General features: G+C 47.7%; 1 protein-coding gene across 1 annotated transcript; it reads left to right on the top strand.

Annotated features, from left to right (window-relative positions):
* Positions 1-1,262: 1,262 nt before the first annotated feature.
* LOC127340275 (uncharacterized) lies at positions 1,263-2,497 on the top strand. Its single transcript, XM_051366045.1, has 2 exons — positions 1,263-2,380; positions 2,482-2,497. The coding sequence occupies exons 1-2, from the start codon at positions 1,263-1,265 to the stop codon at positions 2,495-2,497; spliced, it is 1,134 nt and encodes a 377-aa protein (XP_051222005.1).
* Positions 2,498-20,917: the final 18,420 nt, after the last annotated feature.

Below are 20,917 nucleotides of genomic sequence, written 5' to 3' on the forward strand. Positions count from 1 at the left end.
TGGGGGGAGGCAAGATGCATTTTACTATTCCCACATTTTCATTTGAAATTACGTAGTGTTAAAAATATAAATATGAAAACATAAGGCTAGCCTACTCCTCGTCATCGTTGGGCACCTGGGTCAGGTCGACGATGTCCAGGATCGCCCATGGCCAGTTCGGAAGCGGCAGAGCATATGCCGGTGCGGCCGGTGGTGGAGGTGTGATACCTCCAAGTGCAGGGGATCACCGTAGTACAATTTGATAAGTATTTAAGTGTCGAATCCACGAGAAGCTGAAGGTAATACATATATTCTCTAAAGCAATATAATCCACTTATACGGACTTCTATGCAAAGTTAGGATGTATAGTGAGTGTATATGTGAAGAGATTTCTATTATAAAACTAAATTAAAATATAATAAGTAAAACTAATACAATACCTGGAGACCCCAGCGGGAGTCGAACAACTGGGATACTGTTGCTAGCTGGTTTCAATGGCCTTTAATTGTGGGAGTTAATCGGGCGAGCGATCAATGGAATCATGATCCGGGAGGGCCTATAGGCAACCAGGCAGAGGAGGTCATGGAAGCTGATGTGGGGGAGGATGGAACTTCAGTAGGTGAACTCCTTCCGGTGAAGGTGAGACTGAAAGTTTCTGAAATTCTGATGAGAGGCATGTCACTGGAGGTGGGAGAATACAGTGCTGACAAACAAAACCAGGATATCAAACTCGTCGATTTAGAGAAGGCATCCTATGGTTGTATCGACGCACGAGAAGATTTAGAAGATCCTGATGCTGCACTCTCAGGACCTGCTCTCCCTGCCGCTAGTCACGACCAGCAGGGACACAATCCGCAGGCAACTACTGGCCCAGGGAAGATGAAGGACGCCCCAGTGCACCCAAATTATAGTGAAGAAAATAAGGAGGCAGGGTGCACGCCACAATCTGAACTCAGCGGGGACACAACTTTGTCGGACACAGAGTCCCAAAGTTTCTGCAAGGTCACCAGCATCAACTACCGTGTGTACAAGATTTGGAAAGGTAAAAATGCAGAACAGTTTGATCTGAAGCATGACAATGCGAACTCTAGTTTTGAGGTGATCTTGGGATCAAAGATGACAAGGTCAAGAGGGGTTTTCACTAAAAATAACACAAACATGTCGGGCTCTCACGGGGAGGCCCGACATGAGCAATGAGTGTTTTAGGCTGGAACCTCCGGGGGGCGGGGCAAACCCGGACGGTTCAAGAGCTCTCTTGCCTAGTGCAAACTCACAACCCCGCGATGGTATTTCTATGTGAAACTAGACAACAGAAAGATCGGGTCCGAAACTTGAGGTTCCGTATTGGCATGAAAGGTTGCTATCAAGTGGATGGTGATGGAAAAGGTGGTGGTATAGCTTTGTTCTGGCAGGAGGGTATCGATGTGGAGCTGCTTTCGTACAGTCAAAGACACATTGACGTGCATGCGCAAGGGGGGCCATATAGCACACGCTGGCGTGGCACCTTCATCTATGGTGAACCAAAACCGGCTGATAGGCACCAGATGTGGACCCTTTTAAGAGATCTCAAGCCACGTTCTTCAGATCCGTGGCTGCTCCTAGGGGACTTCAACGAAGCAATGTGGCAGTCGGAGCACTTCTCAAGAGCTCGGCGTTCTGAGCGACTCATGATGGAGTTCCGAGAGGTACTGTCGCACTGTGATGTACATGATCTAGGTTTTGTGGGCACCCCTTGGACGTTTGATAATAAACAAGCGGGGGAACGGAATGTTAAAGTCCGGTTGGACCGGGCGGTTGCTAACCCGGCATGGTCTTCCTTGTTCCCGGAGGTTCGCGTTCATCATCTAATGTCCTCACGTTCTGACCATTGCCCGTTGTTGGTGACAGTGACACTGCAACAGGATCAACGACGCATCAGCCAAGCTCGCCGGTACGAGATCATGTGGGAGAGAGAACCCTCACTAGCATTTGCAGTGGAAGATGCATGGTCTAGAAGAGTGACAACGCAGAATCTGGGTGACATCTCAGCTAGTTTCCGTAATGTGATGGCATCCCTCTATGATTGGAAAAAGAAGTATTTTGGGTCTCTCCCACAACGAATGGAGAAGTGCAGGAAAAAACTAAATGAGCTCAGCCTCCTATCGGATGAGGCCAGTGTAGCTGAAAGGAAACGGCTCCTAGCTGAGATGGATGAACAATTGTACAGGGAGGAGCTCATGTGGCTTCAACGCTCTCGGATTGCATGGCTACGGGACGGCGATCGTAATACCAAGTACTTCCATCGGAAGGCGTCTTGGCGGCATAAGAAAAATCGCATCAGCAAGCTGCAGCGTGAAGATGGTACTTGGGCAACCGAACCTGATGAGATGGAGGGCATGGCCACAAGTTTCTTCCAAAACTTGTACAGCCATGAAGAGGGCCTACAGCCAAATATTATCCTAGATCGCCTGTCTTCTCGTGTGGATAATGGCATGAATGAGCGCCTATGTGCCCCATTTTCAGAGCAAGAGATCAGTGACGCGCTGTTTCAAATTGGGCCCTCAAGGCCCCGGGTCCAGACGGCTTTCCCGCACGGTTTCTTCAGCGGAACTGGGGGATTATTAAGGAAGATGTTATTAGGGCAGTGCAACGTTTCTTTGAGGATGGTGCCATGCCGGAGCAAGTTTTTTTCGAAATGGGGGTATACCCCGGCTTCTGCATCGTGGCGATGCACACAGCCTTTTATTGAAATAAAACAGATCCGAGTATTAAAGTTTACAAAACACGCAAAACACCAGGGATTGATACAAGAATCAAACACCTAGCACACATACTAAGACTACATGTCAACATAGCCGTCTAGTATGACGCCAACCAGCCTGGCACAAGATATCCTGAGCGACCATCAGGAGCCGTGTGCATCCAATAGCCATGGCATCCCGCTGTCCCACCGGAGAAAGCAGAGCCCAAAGTTGGACCCAATGGGAAACCATATGGATAACCTGCAAGAAATGAAAAGAAGTTTTTTTGTTAAAAATTATATCGTTCCTGAGTCTCCAAATAGACCAACACAAAGCAGCCACCCCAATTCGGATGTACCCCTTAGATTGTCTATCTACTCCATTTAACCAATTACCAAACATATTAGTAATATTGGTGGGAGGTGGAAGAGCATAAGTAAAGTTCACCGTACGCCATACTAATTTAGCTAACGGACATTCAATAAACAAATGTTGAATGGTCTCTTGTTCTCCACAAAAGACACATTTTGTACATCCATTCCAATGTCGTTTAACTAAATTATCTTTTGTTAGCAACACCTTATTACTCAAGAACCACATAAAAATTTTGATTTTTAACGGAATCTTAACCTTCCAAAGGTATTTTCTCAGGAATGGGGTATGATCACACATAAGATCTTCATACATTGACTTTACTGTAAACAAACCATTGGATGACAAATTCCAAACAAAGCGATCATCTTCTTCGTTTAGGTGTACCATCATTAATTTGCGACATAATTGCAACCATGAAGTCCATTTGGTACCATTTAATATTCTCCGAAACGTAATATTCAGCGGCGACTGACCTAGTACCTGTGCAACTGTGACATTCTTATGGTGCACAATATTATAAAGAGACGGATACTGTTGAGCCAAAGAAGTTTTGCCTAGCCAGATGTCTTCCCAAAAACGAGTACTGCTACCATTACCCACTTGGAAAAAACCCCTAGCAAAAAACTCCTGTTTGACCTCCATTAGACCTTTCCAAAAAGGGGAATCAGTAGGTTTTGCTTGAACCTCCGATAACGTCTTATGTCTTAGGTATTTATTAATTAGCAATTCTTGCCAGACCCCGTCCTCATTAAGAAGTTTAAAGAGCCATTTACTCAATAAGCATCTGTTTTTGATTTCAAGAACTTCAATACCTAATCCCCCTTGATCTTTGGGTCTACAAACAATATTCCATTTTGTAAGCCGGTATTTTCTTTTGTTTTCGTCGGACTGCCAAAAGAATCTTGATCTATAGAAGTCCAAACGTTTCCTTACCCCAACAGGTATTTGCAGGAAAGACAACATAAACATCGGTAAACTAGTTAATACTGAATTAATAAGAACTAACCTATCACCATAGGATAGTAACTTCCCTTTCCAGCATCCTAATTTACTCTCAAACCTTGTTTCTACCGGATACCAATCTGAATTTTTTAGTTTCTTGTAATGTATTGGAATACCCAGATATCTAAAAGGAAGTTGACCAGCATCACATCCAAAGATCTGTTTATACTGATCTTCCTCTTCTTTAGCCATTCCAAAACAAAAAATCTCACTCTTATGAAAATTAATCTTGAGTCCCGATAACTCTTCAAAGAGACACAAAATTAATTTCATATTAACAGCTTTGTTTAAGTCATGTTCCATAAAAAGAATGGTATCATCAGCATATTGTAATATAGAGAGACCTCCCTCAACTAAATGCGGAATGAGTCCTCCAACTTGCCCATCCTCTTTGGCTCTTTCAATTAAGATGGCAAGCATGTCCACTACAATATTAAAAAGCATTGGAGACAAAGGGTCTCCTTGCCTAAGGCCTTTTTTTGTCTGGAAATAATGACCAATGTCATCATTAACCTTCACCCCAACACTACCACCTTGAACGAAATGTTTCACTATCCTTCCCCATTCAGGAGCAAAACCTTTCATTCTTAGCGTTTGTTGTAGAAAGGGCCATTTCACCTTGTCATATGCTTTTTCGAAATCAATCTTAAATAATACCCCATCCATCTTCTTTGTATGTAATTCATGAATTGTCTCACGTAGTATTACCACCCCTTCCAAAATATTCCTACCTGGCATAAATGCAGATTGAGTCGGCTTTATGACTCTCGGGGCAATCCCGGATATGCGATTAGTACCAACTTTAGTGAATATTTTGAAACAAACATTTAATAAGAAAATAGGTCTATATTGTTGAATCTGAACCGCATTTTCCTTCTTGGGTAGTAATGTGATAACCCCAAAATTCAGTTTATAAAGAGGCAAATCCCCATTAGAGAACTGTGAAAATAAGGCCATCAGATCGTTCTTTATTACTTCCCAAATTTTTTGATAGAACTCAGCTGGAAACCCATCAGGCCCCGGTGCTTTGTTCAGTTCCATTTGAGAAATCGCTTGAAAAACCTCCTCTTCAGTAAAAGGGGCAGTCAAAATTTCATTCTCGATTGTTGAAATTTGTGTGATACCATGAATCTCATCTTCATTTAACGAAATACTTGTTGGATTTGGTGTCCCAAACAATTTTTTATAGAATTCCGTGATATAAACTTTTAGATTATCTTCCCCAACAATAGTCCCCTCTTGTTGTTCAAGTTGGAAGATTTTCTTCTTTCGATGTTTACCATTTGCTATTAAGTGAAAATATCTCGTATTATTACCCCCTTCCTGAATATGTTTGACCTTCCTCTCTGGGCCCATTTGGATTCCTCCTCCCTTCTTAATTTGTTCAGACTCTCATTCGCCTTTTTTAGTGTCTCCCTATCATTTGCATTTAAAATATTGGATTCAGCTTTCAAATCCAAAGTATCAATAATATTTAGTAGTCGCATTTTTTCTTGCTTATATCGTCCACTCTGATTCTTTGCCCATCCTCTAAGAAATCTTCTTATGTGTCTTAACTTATTCAGCCAGATCTCCATTGGATTAGCCCCACCTATAACTGAGTTCCACTCCTTTACTACCATGCCAAAAAAACCTTCTTGACGCAACCAGTGTAGCTCAAAAGAGAATTTTGCTTGGTTACCCAGGTGTGCTTTCACTCCTGAGTCAATTAGTATTGGAGTATGATCTGAATCAGCTCTGGAAAGGGCTCTAACAGTTACCAAAGGAAACTTTTGTTCCCACGATATGGATGCTAGAACTCTATCTAGCTTCTCATATGTAGGCTCAGCTCTTCTACTTGCCCATGTAAATTGTCTCCCAGTGAGAGCAATTTCACGCAAATTCAAGTGCTCAATAATTGCATTAAAAACAAAAGGCCAACGCGCTTTGAAATTATTATTATTCTTCTCCTCTCGTTTACGAATAATATTGAAATCACCACCTACCAACATAGGAAGTGTTTCAGATTCACAAGTTCTCACTAACTCAGCCAAAAATTCTGATTTATGCTCATCTTGGGCAGCCCCATAGACTGGCACCAGAATCCATTCAAAACCATCTCGCTTACACTTGATATGTAGTTTAACACAAAAATCTCCCGTGCTTACTTTTAACACTTGTAACGTATCGGAGTTTATTCCCACTAGAATACCTCCTGAGCGACCATGTGGCGGTAAGCAAAACCAGGAGAAATTATACCCCGCCGCCAATTGGTTCAAAAAGGGAATAGAAAAATTAGATCTCCCAGTTTCCAACAAAGCTATAAAATCTAATTTATGCTCCCTAATCGCCTCTTTGACAAACAAATGTTTAGCAGTATCCCCAAAACCCCCTGGATTCCAATTGATACCTTTTAGATTCTGCATTATGAAAATTGTTTCTTAATTCTTTTCCTAGTGCTTTTGCGGATGTTATTAGTATCATAAACTTTCCTTTGCCTATTTTTCTTTACCTTCACTACTGGTTTAAGATGGTCCAAGTGATCATCCAAATCAATTGTGTTGTCTTCATCATCAATAAGATCTTCACAAAGGGTGGACACTTTTGACAATACAAGAGTATCCATCCCTTCCTCTAGATTCTCAATATCATTCTTTTTTTTCTCTAAAATCGTTAAAATATGTTCTTCTTCCACCATTTTAATCCCTTTAACCGAGTTACCTATCTCTCCAACTGAATTACCTAGAGATATACCTAGGCGATCCGCTCGCCTAACTATCTCAGAATCGGGAATATTAATAATAGAATGCATGGGGATGATCAACTTACGAAGCAGATTCATCACGCAACTGCGCCATCTTCATTGCCTTCTCCATCTGAGGCATGTCTGCATTAGGCTGGCCACCCAGCCTTGAACTCGACCTTACATCCATATTGGGCTTTGGAATGCCCCCAAATGCAATTACCTCCTCTATGGAAGGACAATGAGAGACAGAATCATTTTCCACTACAGATAAAGAAGGAGTGTGTATAGTATTAATGGATGGGCTCTCAAAATGTATAGGTAACTCACCAACATTATTCACAAATGAGGCATCCCTCATTTTATTCGGACAAACATGTGCAAGCTTCGCCCCTTTCATTTGGGAAAAAGAACTTCCCATATCCTCACCTATATGTGTATCACCTGGTTCCAAAGAATCAGCTCCATCAATACTACTTTCAGAATGTATAAAAGAAAGATCCAAAACAGTTTCCGAATCAGAAGAAGCAAAATTCGGATTTAAAAGAGACACAACAGGGGCCATACCATTAGCGAGCACATCCAATCCGCTCTGATTCTCAACCAGAGACCTCATCATTGGCCCATCATCGTCTCTATGATTGACCTGGACCCTGCAGTCTACCGTTTTGGCAGAGTGTACCGTTGGCATGATCGTCTGTGTCAAAACAGTAGGTGAAAAAGAGCTTGACCCCGCTGTCATGACCACAGAAGATCCGGCCTCGATACCCATGCTGCTGCCACGCAAGACACCTGCATGGCCGACAGGCACATACTGCAGCTCCCCATTGGATGCTCGTGGTCCCGCTCCAGCCTTGGCCGCGCTAGAGCCCTGCTCCTGGACAGCTGGCAGCACGACGTTGGGAGCTGCTGCTGCCAGCAGATCACCTGGTCGGCCACTTGGCTGATCACCGCAGCGGGAGGCGTGTGATCCCCGGTCGGCCGACAGCGAAGCACCGCAGGCAGCGGACGCCCTGTCCCTCGGCAATCCCGAGGAGAAAAGGACAAACGGCGAATCTGTATGAAAATCAGCGCAAGTTTTGTTGTTTAGTGACATATTTGGAACATGCAATATAGGCTTAACAACCGTATTTTTTCCAGCCAATTTTTGCTCAAAAATAGCATTACCTATCGGAGACAGCGACACATTGAGAGACCCAATAGTAATTCCCTCCAGCTGCTCAATGCGCTCTTGCATCCCTTCTGCACTGTTTTGTGCAACATTCCCAACTTGGCCATCCTTGTTGGAAGTTGCATTTTCCGCCCCTCCTCTAGCATCCATCTCCATGTCATTGTGTCCATTAAACTCCCCAAAACCATTGTTTGGATCACCTCCCCCATCCTTGTCCTGGTTTGCCTCGGTCATATTTACCTCCGGAATAATCTGTCTTGTCTCTACCTCGAAACGGAGTTTATAGAAACCCCTCCTAATGAAAACATCACTATCCGCTGGAATAAGATTACGGTCTAAGCATCCAATCTTGATCCTAAGCATCTTATTCTTACGAGTAAAGGCCATGTCCACATCCAAAGTTTTTCCAAAAAGGGAACCAATCCCCCAAAGAGACAGATAATCAGATCTCATGTCCGATGGAACCCCATCAACCCGTACCCACACCTCTGGCAGCATATATAGAGGCTCTTCCACTGAAGACCAAAAATCAAAGAACAGAACAGTCTCCTTCTGAGGGCATACATAAGACCCAAAATTCTTGAGTCTCTATACCTCGTGCTTACTTGGTAATTTCACTCTGTATATATTATCCTTATAGTGGAAAACTTCCCAGTGGAATTTCTCATATGGCACAATCTTCTTCATATATTCGATGATCTCTGGTATGGTCAATTCTTCCCCCTCAACAGACACTTTAGCAAGCTTAGGATTTTCCACTTTGGATTTAAATGCTCCACATGGCATCTCAAAGAACATGAGGGCCTCATTGGCATATCCATGAAGAATGGCAGTTGGTTTCGCAGCTTGCAAGAGATGACATGCAGAAGAAACATGATGAACTGACTCACATAACTCACAGTATGGTGTAGTACAATCATCAATGAAGTGGCCTGGTTTTTTACAACGAAAACAAGCCTCCTTGTCTTCCTTTTTCTTCTTCGCAGGCCCTGCGCCATCATTCTCTTTAGCATTACCTTGAACCACCAGAGGCTCCGTCGCCTTATTACTCTGTTGCGGCACTTCACCTAGAGCCCCAACAGAAGCAGGCTGACCACTCGTACCCACTACCCCATTAGAAACTGGAACACTAGTAACATCAGTAACCTTCTGAGCCGCCGTAACTGCTGCAACTACGGCTTGAACGGTTTGATGGAGTAGCTCAGCATCAATTGGGCCTCTAGCCGGCACCCCCTCACTATTCCCGCGAAATCTCGGCTGAAAAGAGCCTCCTCTTCCCCCATTGTTCTGACTGGACCAACGTTGCTGATTGTTTCCAAAACCAGTCCTGTTATTGTTATAATAATTGTTGCTGTAATTCCTCTGCCCCCCCCCCCCCCCCAATTGTCATCTCTGGAGTTCGTGAAATTTGCACCCGCTGCAGCCCCACTTGACTCCCCTTGAACAAAATTTCGCCCAAAGCCAGATTGTCCCATACCTTGGTGACCACGGCCGCTGTTGAAACCATGTCCGCCTCGGCCGCCTTGTCCCATGCGACCACGCACATTATTGACAGCACGTCCCCCACGAGGTTGATGACCTCCGCGCCCGTGATTGAAACCACCCCTGCCAGGGTTGAATCCGCCCTGAGCGCCATCACCGTTCATCGGCACTGAGGACACCGGCGGCTGGACAACCTTCTCTCCTCGCTCAATCTTTCGCCAGGCAAACCCTAGCAGATGTAGAAAAGCGTGTCCCGCGACAGCCTCCCCTACCTTAACACGGATCGGTCGATCGATCTCAACAGATCGATCAGAGACCGCCGCTACAGGCCTACGGGGTATCCGCCGAGTTGGGCCACACCGAACCGATCCTGGGCAAGGCCTCAGGCAAATTGAGCCCGTTCCATGTAATTTTGAACGATCCGGAAAAGTTGGATCAGATTCCGGAATATGCGCTTTCTTGCCGAACTCCGGCGACCAACGTCGCCGGTGTACCACAGTCCAACCATCTTGACCATCATCGACGAAAACAGATGGTTCAAGCACAGGCAGAATAACAGTCTTTTTTGATCCCGACCTGCCCAACGGCGTCGACATTGCCGACAGAGACGTACCTTCCATTGCCATGAAGTCCATGGCTGCCTCTCTCTGCATTTGACGACGACGTACCCGCTTGATCGCCCGCCGTGCCGCCTCCTGAACGGAATCGTTGAGATCCCTGTCCCCAACCTCCTCCGGCGTACGACAGAGGTATCGCAAAGATCCGGCAACAGGTGATGGCGATGCAACGTCCATGGCGACTTCGTCTTCCCCTTCATCGTCCGACTGCGTCAAAACCCAGAACCGACCCCCGAAAGGGTGTTCCGTAGGCAGACCACCGTCGAGCCTGCTCAGTCCGGCCGCCGGAGTACGCGATGGGAGCTCGCCGCCCACGTCGCCCGTCGAGTCGCCAGCCGCGTCGCCAGACCCCTCCCTAACGGTCATGTAAATGACACATCTATTGTTCTAATCCCAAAAAATAATAGCCCAGAGGGTCTCAAGGATTTTCGACCCATTAGTTTATGCAATGTGCTCTATAAAGTGATTTCCAAATGCCTTGTGAATCGTCTCCGTCCCCTGTTGCAGGAAATCATTTCTCCTACTCAGAGTGCATTTATACCGGGGAGGATGATCACAGACAACGCGCTTATAGCGTTTGAATGCATCGATGCAATCCAGAGTAACTCAGCCGACCGAGGCCAGTATTGTGCTTACAAGTTGGACATGGCTAAGGCATACGATCGTGTAGATTGGAGGTTCTTGGAAGGTGTTATGGCGAAGTTGGGCTTTCATCGGACATGGATACGGTGGGTAATGCAGTGTGTGACCACCGTACGATATGCTGTTCGCTTCAATGGACATGTGTTGAACACCTTTACTCCTACTCGCGGTCTCCGCCAAGGCGACCCCTTGTCCCCCTACCTCTTCCTTTTTGTGGCGGACGGCCTTTCGACGTTGATTCAACATGAGTTGGACAGTGGTGCTCTACAGGATCTCCATGTTAGCAGAAGAGGTCCTGGCATCTCTCACCTCCTCTTCGCTGATGATAGCCTCTTGTTCTTTCAAGGGACAAGGAAACAAGCTACCGTTGTGAAGTCCATTCTTGACCGCTATGAGCGCAGCACTGGGCAACTAGTAAGTTTGGGAAAATGCTCGATTTTCTATGGGAACCGTGTGGCTGAGGACACAAAGGTGGAGATTAAAGATGTCCTCTTATATGAGACCGAGAGTTTTGAAGAGAAGTACCTTGGGCTGCCTGTGCCGGAAGGTTGTTTGCATAAAGGCAAATTCAAACCAATCAAGGAGAAGTTTCGGAAGCGCGCAACTGATTGGTGTGAAAAATACATGTCGAGTGGAGCCAAAGAAATGTTGATCAAATCTGTGCTTCAGGCCTTGCCCACTTATGCAATGGGCATCTTCAAGTTCCCATTTGGACTCATCGACGAGCTCACTAAAATGATTCGTGAGTTCTGGTGGGGTGACGAACAGGAGCGGAGGCGCATGCATTGGCTGGCATGGGACAAGGTGGCCCGGCCAAAATCTTTCGGCGGTGTGGGCTTCCGAGACCTGCGTGTTTTCAATCAAGCGCTGCTTGCCCGCCAAGCATGGCGTCTCCTCCAGTTCCCTAACACTCTATGCGCGCGTGTGCTCCGAGCTAAGTACTTCCCTGCTGGTAATCTCTTGGACACTGCCTTTATACAAAATTCCTCACCATCGTGGCAGGGGGTGATGCACGGCCTTGAATTGCTCAAGGAAGGTGCTATCTGGAGGATTGGGAATGGATGGAAGTGAAGATTTGGAGGGACAATTGGCTACCTCGACAAGGGCAGCTAAAACCATCAGGACGGCGAAATAATGCGAGAGAAAAATGGGTCTCGGAACTCATTGATCCTATGACTCGACAGTGGGATGTTGCGAAGGTCAGGCGTATTTTTCATCCACAAGATGCTGAAGTAGTGTTGAACATCAAGATTCCGGCTCGTCCAGTTAGCGACATGGTTGCGTGGCACCCAGAGAAGCATGGACTTTTCACTGTCCGGAGTGCATACCGTCTAGGCATGCGCGCTACCTGGATGAACTCTACTAGCGGCCAGAGCAGCACATCGCCGGAAGGGGAGAGATCAATCTGGAACATCATCTGGAAATGCCCTATCCCACAGAAGATTAGAGTTTTCGCTTGGCGTCTGGCTACCGATTCCTTAGCTGTTATGGCCAAGCTGCATAGGCGTATTCCCAAGACCGATCCAACATGCTCCATCTGTGGCACAGAACAGGAGGATGCTCACCATGCTGTTGTCCGATGCACCATGGCTAGGGCCCTCCGAGATGGCCTGCGGTCGGTCTGGTCGATACCCCCAGAGCATGTTTTTCAGCTGACCGGAGTAGATTGGTTCTTGCAGTTACTGAGCACGCTGACGGAGGAGCTACGAGTGAAGGTCCTTTTCATGTTCTGGCGCGCATGGCACCATCGAAATAACATTGTGCATGGTGACGGTAAAGCTTCAGTATCTGCATCTGTGCCTTACCTTCAGAATTACGTGGAGACACTCAGAATCCTGCCAAGTTTCACGAACGATGTCAAAGGTAAAGCACCCCTCTGCTCTGCTCCCCTTCACAATGTAGGGCAAGTTGATGATCCTGCGTCCGAGTGGAGACTGCCGGAGCAAGGTTGGGCAAAAATCAACGTTGATGCCGACTGGGATGCTAATTCTGGAGTTGCTGGACTGGGGGCGGTTGCCCGTGATCACACCGGGAGAGTCCTTCTATCTGTGTGGAAGCATGTTGCTGTTTGCGCTAGCGCGGAGGAGGCAGAAGTATTGGCCATGCTAGAGGGGCTTAGACTTGCGGAGCTGCACATTGACAAGCCGGCGATCGTGGAATCTGACTGCTTGAGAGTGGTTCAGGTGCTTACAACAAATACTGAAGACAGATCAGTCTGTTGGAGTTTATACAAAGAAGCCAAGGATATGATGATTGGGGTCCCAGACGTTCAAATTTGTAAGATCGGGAGATCTAGCAATAAAGTTGCGCATGGTTTAGCGCAGATGGGAAAGCGTGAGTTGAGTGGACTTTTGCTTGGGGCGGTACCTTCCTGCGTGTCGGTTCTGGCTGAGCATGATTGTATAAACATTGCTATTTGATATTAATGCTCACGTTTCCTTCAAAAAAAAAAAAGTAAAGTGATATGAAGTGGAGTAAAAGAAAGTAACTTAGGGTGTGGAATATAGGATTAAATTTACTTATAAGGGGTGGGAGCGATTTCCTAGCTACGTGGAATTGACAAGACTTGTAATGATAAAAATATTTGTCTTATGCAATTTATCTATCCATGCATAGCCTTGCTTCATTCGTAGTAGTCTCTACAACGTGTAAAAAATCATTACATGTTTGTAATTATCTACACAGTTGGAGTAGGCGATGTACATTTTTATATAACATAGATGACAACGTGATCTTTAGATTGGACCGCTATTATTGTAGGAGCCTACACAGTTCCTGATGGATCTTTTGTAGCCTGTTGTTTATCTTTTTCCCTTCTATTTGTTTGGATTTAAACAGCTATATGTATCCTAGTATGCAGAGAATAAGTGTAATGTATAAATTTTGTAAATAATATAAGGATTCTCAAAAAAAATGCATGACCAAACTTTTGGTCAGACACTTGCGGAGGGCTACATACAAGACCGGCCGGAAAGAACAGAAGCGAGAGCCGTACATATTATCACATTTGCTGAACTTCTTAGAGCATCTTCAGCCGCTGTCGTTGTCTATTCGACGGTACTCCAGAGGAGGGATCCTCATGGAGGGAAGAAAAAGTAGGGGTCATTGGGCGGAGAATCCTCGGGACCGTGGTACGTGACTCACCCAGCTTCGGAACACCTGCACGATGACATGACCTACTGCTGCTTGTCTGGAATTGTCAGGACACTTTCGCGCTGTTACAATGAGTTGTGGTTGTGCCTCTAGGGCTCCCAGGATCCGGCTTATAAAGACGCACAGATCTAGAGTTTACAAGGAGAGTCCTAGCCGAAATACAAGTTGCTTAACTACGTTATGCTATCTTGCCGTGTACGACAAGGATCCGCCTTCCCTTATACGTCGTACCGGATCCGGCTACCCCTGATGGGCCAGGACGGATTCGACTTCTAGAGTTGGTCGGTGGATCCGGCTCCTTGTTCCTGGGCTGATCTTCATCCATATTTATCTACAGCAACTGGGCTGCCCGATGGGCCATACGCCACCAACAACATCTATGGGCCACCCGGGCTTGCCGGATCTAGGCACTGTCGATGGTACACCCATGAAGTATACCCACAACAGTAGCCCCCATAGTTCTCCGAGATTCACCTCTTTGTTTCCATCTTAATTGAATCATATTTGCTTCCGACAATCCTCTCGGTAACATGGGGAAAATTGAAGATCTCCAACCTTAAGATCTTTTCCTTTCCAGCTCTCATGCCGGAAAAATCCCTCATCCTGCAGGACTTCATCCATCGACCTCATTCTTACAACGAGTCTCTGGGTTATCCCCTGCAGAGATAACGGCTTGTCGTTTTTTAATTCTTACACGGAACCTTAAGAGGTTCAAACGGTTCCGCCAATCTTGGCGCCATTTTCGGGTAATTTGAGCGGTAACTTATCCTTAGCCATTTTTACCGCTAGGGTTTTGGACATGTGTCAACCATCCAACGGCGCGACGCTTGCGTTCCGACCACAGGATGCGGAGCACAAATCTCATCCCGCACCTATAAATATCCCACAACATACTCCTAATCAGTCATTCTCCCCCCATTTCACCTCTCCATCTAGCGCCGCCACCGAGCTTCAGTTCTCCGCCATGGCGGAGCCCGCCGGAGCTAGCGTCGCTGCACCGAGTTCATAGAGTTCTTAAGTCCGGCGAGCCACCGCGGCAAATACCTCACCGCTGACGTCTCCGACCACCGCGGAAACCATTCCGGTAAGCCCTCAGCTTCAAGCTTTTTCACCGATTTTGGTAGGGATGACTAAGGTGTAGTAATAATTCCGGCTAAGTTTAGTGTACTCGCAACCTGTAGATGTCTTCCTCGACTCCGCCTCCCTCACAGACGGAACCAATCTCAGCGACGCCCATCTCCTCCGCCCCTCCACCGTTCAGCCCTGTTCAGCTGGATCCTTCTAAGGGCTCCGGCAAAAACATTGAAGGGACATCGGCCAACCCGGAGGAACTAGCCGGATCCAAACAGATGGAGAAGAAGGTGGAGGAGGTCGCCACCAAGAAGTCAAAGGCTCGATCTCGCGAGGGCGAGGTCAAAGGGCAATGGTGGCCATGCACCACCACAGAGAGTGAGCTCCGCAACCTCGAGGCGGAAGGCTTCCTCCAACCCGGATCCTGGCGAACAGTTCCGGGTGCCCTGATCCCGGCGTCCGAAGCCGGAGAGTGGGTGTTGACCAAGGCGTTGGTCGAACGCGGGTTCTCGTTACCGCCAAGCAACTTCTTCACAGAAATCCTTAAAGCGTACAACCTGCAACCCCACAACATCTCGCCCAACAGCGTCCTCGCCATCACCAACCACGTCACCCTCTGTGAGGGTCATCTCCGGGTAACGCCTGAGTTGCCCTTGTTTCAATACTATTTCTCCGTCAAGAAAGAGACGGTCGCGCAGACTTCCTCACTGTCCACCTACGGGAGCATCACCTTCAAGCTCCGTCCCGGCCACGTCTACCCCCACACGGATCGCCATGAATCCGTCAGGTACTGGTCCGGGGGTTTCTTCTACGTGAAGGATGTCTCCGATCCGGCCAGCTCTAAGATGCTGCCAGAGTTCAAAGATGGGCCCGCCAGCGAGACCCCCGCCTAGTCCCAATGCCCCCATATCTCCGAGTCGCCTCAGCTGACAAGGGCGGTCAGGTGGATCTGCAAGCTGACGGAGGACGGCTTGTCGGGGAAGGACCAGACCATGTCATGATTTACCAAGCGGATCCAACCACTACAACATCCGGACCGCTTGATGTACCAATACACGGGGCGCGATGACATCATGCGTGCCTCCAAGGACAACCTCTCCTCTGACGCCTTGGACAAGCGGATCCGGGTGATGATCAAGATTCCGCGTGACGTTCACACTACGTGTGTAATATTGACATTCACACGGGTGGCGCCGGCACCACGGTAAGTCTTCCGACTAACCATCGATTCCCTATTTGCTCCTACGAATTCGTCTAAGGACTTTATCTTTGCATGCTTAGCTTGAAGCCCTCGAGGAGAAGGACCTCGGAACCTTAACCCGAGTTCCTCACTCCGGCAACACTGACCCGGAGGCCGCGTCGGACGCGGAGGCCCCTGAGGCTCCTATTTCCGCCAAGCGAAAGAGGGGCGCATCCTCCGGTCCGGCTCCGAAACGTGCACGCGAAACACCAAGCGCCGCGGCTACCCAGAAAGCCGAGAAGGAGAAGCGGCGCCTCAAGCAGATTGACACCAGCATGCATTCACAACCCAACATCGCACAGTTTTTTCTTTCGTCCGCGTAAGTGCTTGACTTCCAACTTATCTTATCTTTACTACTTAACTCAGCGCATGCTAAGTGTTATTCTCTTTCCTCATGTGCAGCAAAAGTTCCGGAAGCAAGCCCCCCAAGAACCCCAAGAAGAAAGCCAAGCCTTCACCTGCCTCGATGACAGTTACTCCAGAAGTGGAGGTTCCGCCCAAAGCCTCGTCCTCTACAGCTCAGATTCCAACGGATGTCATCAACCTTGATGACATTCCAGAGGAACCAGCGGCAGGATCCGGCAAAGGCGCCTTCTCATCTCAACCTCCGCCTAAAGAGCCCGACGTTACCTCGGCTGAAGCTACGGCTAATGATACCAAACAGAAATTTTTGCTGAGCGGTGCGACCGGTATGCCCCAAACGCATCCGCATCTGTTTCCGGTTCTTCAAAAGATTCCCCTATCACAACGTCACGCGGAAATTACCAAATTGATGAATGAAGTGTGGGGGAACCCGGAGACGGAGCAACAAGACCTGGCGAAGCTCGAGGACAATCTCCGAGTGTTCTTCGCCCAGCATAAATCTGTGCACCAGGTAATACCAGCCCCCAAGCATTGGTTTAGATTTTTCCGAGTAACATATGTGAACCGATTGCTTTAGCTATATCAACTCAAAGAGATCTTAGCGGAAACTTGAAATTTCCCAACATAAGAATTTGTAACTTTGCGTCCAGCCCCAGATTTTAGATTTCCGGCTAACCTTATCTATTCGCATCACAGAACACCCGCAAGCTTCACGAAGATCTACATACGCTGGTGTTGGAGCAGAAGGCAAAGATCGAGGGGTTGCACGAAAGGGATGCGCAGAACCAGAAGGCGATCCTTCACCTTGAAACTTGTTTGAAAAACAACAAGGGTAAGGGTTCCGACTTTGCTTCAAGTTCCTCAACGCACTCTGTATGTAAATATGACTGTTTATTTTTATTGCGATCTTGCTTTCCGCCTTACAGAACAACTTGCCAAGCGCCCCTCTGTCCATGCCATCGCCGTCGAGCTCTAAGTACTAAAGGCCGAGCATGCCTCCCTCAAGAATTTACTCAAGGAGTCCTCCGAGAAAGAAACCAAAGAAAAGAGGGAACTCGAGGAGAAGCATGCTAAGGCTATGTCGGAGCTGCCCGAAAAGCTAAAAACGAGCAACCAGAGAGTAAAAACTCTGGTGTCTAAGGCAAAGGCTTATGAGGCGGAGGCGACAAACATTGATGAGCTGATTTTCCGTAAGGACTTCGCGTTTCCGGCATCTCCTTTGCACGCTTTTTATCTTACCCTGGAGACTGATCATGCACTTTTTGTATGAAACAACATGTCTCGGTTTTGAATGGACAAACGAGTCTGCCCTCTCCAGGACGGAAGTGTATGAAGAAGCGCGGAACTCCATCGATGATCTCTTCCAAGCTTGCCGTGGCATCACCGAAATACTGTCCTTGAAAAGATCCCGAACTACACTCATTGATACCATGACAAAGATGATGAAGATGGTGCCGGATCTGGTCAGGGACTAGCAAGAGTCCTCAGCTCGCGGAGCCGCCTCGATTGCCTTGGCAATGTGCAAGTCGTACTTCCCCGCCATGAACTTCGCAACAGTTGCACGCAGAGTCCCCAAGGGCACCAACGTCAAGAAGGCTCTCGCGGAGACCAAAGGCTTCGACACGCTCTTTGCCCAGCGAGTAAATCACTCCGCGTGGTATAAGAAGCATGCTCCTCCGCCTGGTTTCTTCGATGACGAGGACGACAAGGAGGGCTCCGGGTCCAGCGGGCACCGCTCAGATGATGACTCTGGCGAAGGTTCCGGCAAGGATGGCTCGTATGAAGCCTTGGAGGATGATGCAGAATCCTCCGAGTAAACCCTGAAAAACAATGAGACGCATCATTTTGGCCCCTGTGTGGGTTTATAATATAACTTAAACATTTGAAGTAGCTAGGACGAAACGTGTGCATGTGGGCGGAAAATACTTATCCAGCGATCCGTTTTAATTTATGAATGCATGTTTCATTCGTTTGGAAAGCATCTCCCAAAGCGTCTCCCAAACGGCGCCGGATTGAGCGTTTGGGGACGCGTTTTGTTCATGCCGCGTTTGGAGGATGTCGCTCCCCAGCCACGTCCTGTAAAATGATAGAGAGGCAGAGAGATTGGCGGAATATGATGAGTGTTGTATTGAGCCTCTCGGGGCGAGTATATATATAGGGTACAAGACTTGGAGGCTAAGATAGCTCTCCTAGAGATATGGTAGGTAGAGATCATAAATCCTAGACTATCGAATATACCTATACCAAATATATCTCCAACACTCCCCTGCAGTCATAGCGGTAGTGATGTGAACAACAGTAGCGTCGCGAACGGTCAGATTGGAGAGAAGCCAAAGGTAGGAACAAACGGGCTGACACTCCCCTGCAGTCATAGCGGGAGCGTCGTGGACGATGTCGCGTCGTGGATGTTGGGACTGTAGAAGAAGCCGAGGTGCTCATGCGAGCTGATAGCCCGTTGTGCCGATGTCGAGGTAGTCGAGAGAGTGGGTGTTGTAACCTTGGTCGGGGTAGCCACGCGAGGGGATGCCGTGGTCGATGTCGTGGTCGGGTGCCGGTGTCGAGGTAGCCGCACATGAAGCTGCAAGCGCATAGAGCACGAGGAGAGTGATGGAGACGCGTCGAGGCAATCATCAAAGAGTGTGTCGATGACGAAGTCGACGCAGTCGGAGCCGTCGAGGACGAGGTGTTACCCTAGTTTTGCCAGAACTAGGCGCAGGTCGGGGACGAAGGCATACTCCGATTTTGCTAGAACCGAGTACGCAAAGACGAAGTCGGCGACGCGGTCGAGGCAGTCGTAGAAGAGTCGATGCCGGGGAAGACGTTGTCGAAGCCGATGAGGACAAGGCGCCGATCCGAGCTTGCCAGGCCCGGGAACGCGTCAGGGATGAAGGCACGTACCGGTGTTGCCAATGCCGGGCGTGCGAGGGCAGGGACCATCATGCATGGACCATGCGCCAGTGTCAGGGGGACCAGCAGAGGAGGCCTCCAGAGCGGTGGCAAGACGCAGAGCAGCAAAGAGGGAGAGGTGCCGATGTAGTCCGCGGTTGTCGGAGTAGACGAAGTAGTCGGGGACGAGATGGTGACGCTGGCGACGAGGTCGCGCGTGGTGGATGGAGACGTAGAAGGCGGCGAAACCAGCGGCCGCCAGTAGAAGACGTAGAAGATGGTAGAGGTGGTCGGCGAGGCTTGCGACGACCCGAAGTGGTCATGCAGGTTACTTGTGGAGGTGTGATACGTTGCAAACGTGTCTATAATTTTTGATGCTCCATGCTTGTTTTACACCAATTGCTATATGTTTTGTTTAAACTTCGTGGAACTTTTATGCATTTTCCAAAACTAACCTAATGACAAGATGCCACAGTGCTAGTTCCCTGTTTTCTGCTGTTTTGTATTTCAGGAAAGTTGTATAGGAAATATTCTCGGAATTGGATGAAACAAAAGCCGAAGATCTTATTTTTCCGTAACGAAGACGAAGTCCGGAGGAGAGACGAAGGGGGGACACAGGGTGGCCAAATCATGCCTAGCACGGCCTGGCCCTGGCCCGCCCCTAGGGGTGGTGTGGGGCCACCTGGCCTCCACCGACCTCTCCCTTCCGCATATATAACCCTCCACCCACGAAAAGTTCCGTAGCTCCACCGCCGTCGGAGACAAGATTCGAGGGACAGAAGACACTGTTCCGGCACCCTGTCGGGATGGTGAATTGCCCCCCCCCCCCCGAGCCATCTCCATCGACTCCACCGCCATCTTCATCGCCATTGCTGACTCCCATGATGAAGAGTGAGTAGTTCTCCCCCGAAGCTGAGGGCTTTACCGGTAGCTATGTGGTCTATCTATATCTCCATGTATGATTTTTATGTGATCATGAGCTTTGTAATCTAGTTGAATAAGTAGATGTTATTCTTCAACTATTGTGCTACTCTAGTGGTTTACTCTAGTGGTTTTATTATGTGATCTCCGGGGACACCTTGTCCAACGGTGTGAAGGTGACAGTGTGCACACCATGTTTGTCTCTTAAGCTTAATTTACAGAAATACTTATGAATTGTGGTGTCTAGTTAGTGTCATCTTTCTATGCTCAAAGTGACAGCGCGGGGTGTCCGGCCATAGATTGGGAATGCGAACTTTAAGGAATGCTTATGCAGACCTGCATAGCGAATTTGTGTTTATTATCAAATCGGAGAGTGGTTCAGAGTATCATAGTGAAGTGATAATATCTATGTATTCAATTATGACATCATTCTTGAGAGTGTCCACTAGTGAAAGTATGATCCATGAGCCTTGTTTCCAAGCATTGAAACACCGTTTACAACCAGTTTTGCTACATGTTTGCTTGCTGCCATTTTTATTTCAGATTGCAATTACCACTCATAATCATCCATAT

The sequence above is a fragment of the Lolium perenne genome, chromosome 3 (assembly GCF_019359855.2).
Source record: "Lolium perenne isolate Kyuss_39 chromosome 3, Kyuss_2.0, whole genome shotgun sequence".
NCBI classification, from domain to species: Eukaryota; Viridiplantae; Streptophyta; class Magnoliopsida; order Poales; family Poaceae; genus Lolium; species Lolium perenne.

Coding starts and splice junctions, on each gene's coding strand:
- LOC127340275 (XM_051366045.1), top strand. CDS start 1,263: ATGGTATTTCTATGTGAAACTAGACAACAGAAAGATCGGGTCCGAAAC.